Raw genomic sequence first — 7,046 nt, forward strand, 5'->3', positions numbered from 1 at the left:
TGGATCGATCAACCAGTCTGGATCGATCAGCCGATCGATCCGAACGAAGTTTCCGTATACAGTAGCAAACTGAATCGATCCACAGATCGATCCAGTAGCTGTCAATCGATTGAGTTCAATCCCAATCGATTGGGAAGCTGGGTTTCGACCAAGAAACCTTGTAGTTCAGTTCCTTGACCATAAGGGATGTAAGATATGACAGGTACATCCTAGATTATACCCCTTAGCATATGATTGATGATAAAAATAGTGATTTGAGTATTAGTTCCATATTTGTGGTAGCAACTAGCAAAGTTTTAATTAATGCAGCTTTCCGCACCTAGACTCTAGTGAGGGTCAGGGAGTAAGTTAGCACAGCATAATGTGACAGTCTGGCCTCGCAGCCTAGTTAGTAGGAGGGGGGGGTCGTTACAGGTCAGCTCTTTTTAAAGAGAGAGATGCGAAGGGTCATCCTCGAGGCGTGCAACGACATATGGGAAATAGTACCGCATTCAAGGACATGTTGTGTATCCAAAGATTTAGGAATTGATGCAGCGGCACAGACATCCGGGAAATGGCGTAGCATTTGAGAACATGGTAAATTTCCAAAGACATAAGGAAAGGGAGCAGTAGTTAAAGTCGCAGTGGCAAGGCCAAGTGAAACCGGAGTCTGGTTTAGTCAGTCGGACCTGGGCCTCCTTCGACTAGACTTGGGGAGAGGCTTATGATGCGGTGCATAATGGTAGGGCTGGTCATCAAAAGTCAAGGGGACGTGACAATCATAAGTCAAGGAGATGTGTTATTCAATATACGGAGTAGGACCATTCGGGGTCATCCTGCGTATAAAGCCAGGGCGGGGTCTACTGGTCGGGAAACCAAGTTTGCGGCAGGACGCGTGATCAGGACCCAGCCCGACCTGGCTTTACCAATCGGGTGTTCTCAAGCTAGCCCGTGTAAGCAGACTTGTCATTCTCGGCCGGGTCTGAATCATAAAAGTCGGCAAAATGAGACTTCGAGCGCACCCCTCCATTCACTCAATCTATTCATTAGCACTTAGCGGGTCGACCCGAGCTGCCTCGACCATACCCGGGCAGGACAGTAGGCGTTATGCGACAACAGGTCAGGGAATCGTAACCACCTGTCAGAGAATATCTGCTGCATGTCAGGGAATATTCCAGCGGTTGGGGTTATCTATAAGTAGAGCCTTCCTCCAGTCTATAGGAGAAGGCCACGTGTCCTCCACCACTCGACAAGTCCTGACACCCGACATCTTTTAACAGGAGTCAGTCTCCAGAAGGTACGCACTGTCATATAAAAAGGGGCGTCCTCTCCCTTGCGCAGGTACGCTCACTCACCCACTTGTCTACTTTTCTTCTTCCTTCGTACACTATTCTTCTGGGAAAAAAGTACTTGACTTGAGCGTTGGAGAATCTGCTCTGGAGACTTTTTCCTTAGTTCTTGATCTCTAACGTTCTGTGTGCTTGTCTGAGTATGCGCAGAGTTCTAGTACTGTTGGTTCAGACCTAGTAGTCCTTCAGGGCTACGTGGGGGTCTATTCGTCGAAGCCCGCACGACCGCAGCATCATAGTCTCTCCTCCGTCAACACCAACGATACCTCATCTGATTTTCATCCGACTCAGATTCTGGACAAGATCATATACCATGTGATCCGGCGGTAAGAACGGGGAACCCCCTTTCTGGGAAGTCAACGCCACGGGGAGGTCAAAGTATCCGACGTACGATCGGAGAAGCGGAGACCGGTCGGCCGAACGAGGTCACAGTTGAACCAAAGACGGCCCGACGGGACTAGGGGTTCCGACGCTCGTTGAACAGAGACATATGGCCGAGCGGATACTGCGAACAGTCTCCACAGAGCACATTACCCGGAAGCTCCTAAGTGGACCAGCACGAAGGACCGGTCGGACGATGCCCATGACGGCCGACCGGTAGGACGCTCGGCGCAGGAACAGAAGATACAAAAGGACAGAGAAACATATTCTGACAGCGAGCATGTTCGACGATTGGACCATACGCAGGATCTTATGATAGCGAGTTCCCTTGTCACATCATAGACGTGCTCGGACTGTAGCAGTATGGTGTCAGATAAGCTTTCTGACAAGCCCTTACTGAGGTATGAGCTGGGGACACGTATTCACCTCGGCATGTGTGCATGAGCTCCTTCCCAGCTCTATATAAGGAGCCTCGCACTTCACCGGAAGTATGCATTCTACGATATTTGGAGTCACTTCTTTGTTGTCGAGCTTTGTCTGACTTGAGCGTCGGAGGGTCGTCGCCGGGAACCCCTTCTCGGCCCGACTTCTTTGCAGGTTCGCCGGAGCTCTGTATGATCGGTCGGAGATCTACGTCAACGACTCGGAGAGCGCTACGTGCCCAACGTCCGTTGATTCAGCTTTCAGACAGCATCACCATGCATTCAACTTTTACAAAATCGTGTATCATTTTACCACGTCTAATATCGTTGAGTCGATATGATAATTTGATGAAGGGCAACCATGCAAAAAATTTAATTTTGCCCCCTTAAATTACATCATTACCGCCAAATTGTCGGCAATTGATCAAGGATACACTTGAAGTTATGAAATTTTAAAAAAAGCACACCTAACTTTTAGATTTCCTAAAAAATGCATTTATTTTCTATTTTACCCGGAGCCAACTATTACGGTGTCGTATTCCTAAAGAACATCACCACTGGTACTGTATTTTAAAGATCAAATAATTATAGTGTTGATTTTTAAAAGTTAGTATCATAGTGATCTTGATTTAAGATTTATGTAGAATTAAAGTTGTGCTAATTTTTAAAATATAATATTATTATGATATTAATTTTTAAAAATTAATACTATAATGATATTGTTCTTTGAAATTCAACATCCACTAATAACAATTATGCACAGTAGTGATCTTCTTCAGATTCACCCAAAAAACTATATGATTGTTTTGCCCGGACAATGTTGCAGTGATTATACCATTCAAATAATGTTACATTGTAAAAAAATTTCTTCAATGATATAACAACTTTATGAATGTCGATCATTTCAATAAATTTTCATAAACGCATTCTGGTTTATCTTGACGACCAATAAAAATTTTCATGGGACCGAATCGATTATTTCCAAAATTAATTAGTTTGAAGAATTGAATACCTATATTACCAAAAAAAAAAACAAAAGAAACTACCACAGATAAAGTTGATTAACATCTGACAAAGAATCCTATAAGTTTTTAAAGGAAATGATCTCATGAAGCTTTAGAAACTTTATGAACATAAAATATAATGGGCAACCTGATCTCGATCAGTAGAAACTGAATAAATAGCTAGGTTGATATTATTATACATAGTCTCACTCCCTTTTGTTTGCATTAATGCATGCATAGCCATGCACGGATCAGAACTAGAAATTAGAATACAACAACATTAGATAGCTAGAGCTATGCTTCAATTCATTGTATAGAGAGTAGAAGATCGATCCAACAAAACTGAACACCCATAAGAACACCACTAGTGGAACACCTAGCTAGCTCCATGTAGATGTCGATTGGAACCTAGTCCTTCTTTTCTATATGATTGTGAACTTTGGAGCTCTCCATTCTGTAGTTATTGTTGTTTCTTTCCTGAACCATGCCATATAATGAAACCCTTGGAAGAATGACTAGTGTGTTTTTGTATCTGAAATTAGGGTTTGGATTTAATTACCAGTTCTGAAATGGGAGCTAGCTTCTTGCCCTCAGAGGTAGAAGCCATTGTTGAGCAGCGAGGATCGCACTTGGCCCACTTTGTTCATGTACCAATTTGAGGCATGCATATTAGGAGATGAACAAAGGAAAAGGAATGTGTTTGTCTGTGGGAAACTCACATTCTTTGCGGCCATGCTGAATGCTTCTCGGTGAGGAATGTCGGGCTGAACGGCTTTGATTCTCTGTATTTCCTCCCTTTCATAGCACACAAACAATTGTGATTCTATTAATTTTGAAGATTAACAATCTATTTTTACTTATATGCAAAAGCCTAATTGGGAGATTTAGGTGTGTGTTGGGCATTGCAATTAGGCAATATCTTGTAGAACAATTACTTATAGATCAAGCTATATAATTGTTAATTCTCTCCAACAGTATGGACAATATATGCATCAGACCTAGTATAGAAACCATATGTACTCTACTTTAGGAATCCTAAATGATTCTATATTGTTAAGTAATTTGAAAACAGTGTTGGAAGCCATGATAATGTCTTTATAGTTCATTGGAAGTTGTATATGTCCCATCACTTAACCACATGGCGGTCAGGTATAAGTTGATCCCATGATTTATCTCTCTTTACATAATTTGGGGACGGATTGTGAGAGATATCTGGATAGACTTAATCACCTTTGCTACAATTGGATATATATATATATATATATACCTTTGGCAGCAACTCAAAAAGCTCAAATATAAATGAAGATGATGGGTAACCTTTTCTAATAATTAATTAATTTTTCATCCAATTTTAAACAGAAGAATTATAATGCACAGATAAAGAATAAGCCATGTTTATCTCTCACTCACTATCCATCCTTCAACTTAACCCTTCAATGAAGCAAGCCTAAGGGCCTCCAAAAACAAGTCAAAGTATTCTACTGAATGAATAAATTTATGGATTTTCTCATCTTGGCAAATCTTTTTTCACTATATTGAATTTTGATTCTTGCTTGTTGGCCTGCAAGCAAAAGATCCATTGATCTCGTCATTGAACTAGAATAATCCTCTTTGGCCAAAGTTCTTACTGGTGAAGGCCTTGATTAAAGAAGATAATAGTCAATGTGTTTCCTCATTAAATTTGTCAACTGTGCTACTCCTCTTTCTTTCAATTTCTTTCATTTCTTAGCAAGGAAATGTAATTGGTTTCTTAAGGCATGCTAACTTTCACTAAATTTGCTGCCCCATTGTTTATCTTCCTACTTGATAGCTTTTCTTATCTCCATGCAAACTTTATTGCACTGGAATGCATGGCCTACTGATGTAGCACTTAAAGGCCTCACGCATGCATGCAAGCAAGCTGCTATGCTACTTAGTTCCAGTTTACAAGTACACAAAAAGATATACAGAATCCTAAAGTATTACTAACTATGCTGACTAGTAGACCACCTAATCGAGATGTATAGATTGCACAGGACAATAGAAATCAAAATATTATAGCATTAATTATATATTTAATATAATTTAGTTTCTGCAAAAAACAAAAATAAAAAAGAGCTAATTTTTATAAGTCTATTGATGTAAACACATTTCGATTCTTACTTCATGAAACGATTGTAAGCAGAAGGCATCCTGTGTTTCTTCTCAGGAGCTGTAACCATAAATTCAAGCCAAATTAATTATGTGTATGCTGCTCAATTAGAATTAATAAACAAAAAAGAAGAAGAAGAAGAGAAACCATGGAAGGAATTAGGATGATACAACCCTTACGTTTCACAACAAAGGGTGGCTTTTGGATCATTGGTTCACCGGAGAACCACGATGGCGCCGGGGAAACCCTCAGGCAATCAGAACAAGGCCCCTTTCATAAATTTTAAAGAAAATTAGAATCAGTATTGCTTAGCTCAACTCTCTAAATCTTTTCTCTACTTTGCAATGCAACTCATAGGCTTATTGAGTTATTATTTGGGGCGTATAATTGTAAGACAAGAAGAAGTCATGAACCTGAAGCTGGTTCATTGGATGTTCAGTGAGAGTTAAGGGTTGCTGGATGGGTCTAGGGCTTAGAAAGGAGAGATGGTTGCAGTGGCCACACTTCACAGTGACTGTGTCCATCATCCTCTTGCATGGAACCCCAACCTGCAAGCAGGGGAAAGAGGTTAATTAATTCTCTAAATCTTCAGGAAAATTATATTCTGTTAAAATAGATAGAAGCTACGTACGTGAGATCTTGACAAATATAAACCAAAGGTGTGTAAAATGATAAGTTCTGATCTGTGGGAAGCAAATGAATTATGAAGAAATTAAACTATGAGAGGCTTCATTATTTCATGTCCTTTAGATATGTTGATCAAGATCAAGATCGTGATGCTCCAAAATTTAATTTTTCCCCTTTCAGATTAATCTCAAGATCAGCGAAACGCAAGTATATGCCCACTTCCCGAGGCAGGCTATAGCAACAAATCTGGAAGGCATGCATCAGGATACCTTGAACAGCATCAAACCTAAATTAACCACACAAACAGAAAAAGAAAAAAAGAAAAAGAAAAATGAAGAAAGCAATTTAAAGTAGTACTTCGAGGTCGATCTTCCGAAAGATCATTCATAGTTAAAGCCATGTTTAAAGATCCAAAATCAGGACGAAAGATAAATGATCAGGGATTGCTTCAGACAGAAAGAAGAAGAAGAAGAAAAACATACACAATCGAAATGAAACATGCATAGAAATTAAATGGACAATGAGGCTGCAATCGTTCACTCGTTAATCTCATCTTCTACTATTGGAGCATTAATTACCGCAAGAACAGTGTTGCAGTAGGTGCAACGCACGTAGCACAAGTGCTCAGCGGGAGAGACAGAGTCCATGACGCAGCAGCAAGAAGACAAGAGCTAGCTAATTAGATGGAGAGGGAATAGAAGAGAGATCCAAGGAATTGATAGATAGATAGGCTTAGGAGTTTTCACATGAGCATGCACTCATGATGATGCCTGCTTAGGGTTTCTATTCTCGCAATAATGCCTGAGAGAGGGAACCCCACTCAGTACTCGTAGTGACATCTAGCTGCTCTCTTCCTCTACATACAGATACAGAGCGAGCGTATATATATATATATATATATATATATATATATATATATATATATATATATGGGCTTTGTAATTTAAGTATACTTGCTCGATGATCATCTTCTACATTATCTAAATACATAATTCGGTCAAAGTGTGAATGAGAAAAGCTGTTATTATCTTGCAAGTGACAAGCTACGACATCTGGTAGGGTGTCTAGAGGTAGCTTCTGAGCTTCCCATATATATATCTATATATATGTATATACCCTATACATGCTTTCACATCAATCCAGTTTAATACAA

The 7,046-nt window shown here is 40.0% G+C and overlaps 1 protein-coding gene across 1 annotated transcript; it reads right to left on the reverse strand.

Moving 5' to 3' along the window:
* Positions 1–3,296: 3,296 nt before the first annotated feature.
* Positions 3,297–6,745, reverse strand: LOC121983078 (protein DROOPING LEAF-like). Its single transcript, XM_042536057.1, has 7 exons — positions 6,472–6,745; positions 5,680–5,814; positions 5,446–5,536; positions 5,278–5,326; positions 3,855–3,930; positions 3,695–3,772; positions 3,297–3,612 (listed from the first exon to the last, which is right to left on the reverse strand). Exons 1-7 carry the CDS (start codon positions 6,538–6,540, stop codon positions 3,544–3,546), a joined length of 567 nt encoding a protein of 188 aa, XP_042391991.1. The 5' UTR covers positions 6,541–6,745; the 3' UTR covers positions 3,297–3,543.
* Between the last annotated feature and the right edge of the window lie 301 nt (positions 6,746–7,046).

This window comes from Zingiber officinale, chromosome 5A, assembly GCF_018446385.1.
Source record: "Zingiber officinale cultivar Zhangliang chromosome 5A, Zo_v1.1, whole genome shotgun sequence".
Taxonomy (NCBI): domain Eukaryota; kingdom Viridiplantae; phylum Streptophyta; class Magnoliopsida; order Zingiberales; family Zingiberaceae; genus Zingiber; species Zingiber officinale.

Coding starts and splice junctions, on each gene's coding strand:
- LOC121983078 (XM_042536057.1), bottom strand. CDS start 6,540: ATGGACTCTGTCTCTCCCGCTGAGCACTTGTGCTACGTGCGTTGCACC. Junction 3,931..5,277: donor GCTTACAATCGTTTCATGAA/GTAAGAATCGAA, acceptor GTGCTATGAAAG/GGAGGAAATACAGAGAATCA. Junction 3,773..3,854: donor TCAGCATGGCCGCAAAGAAT/GTGAGTTTCCCA, acceptor ACATGAACAAAG/TGGGCCAAGTGCGATCCTCG.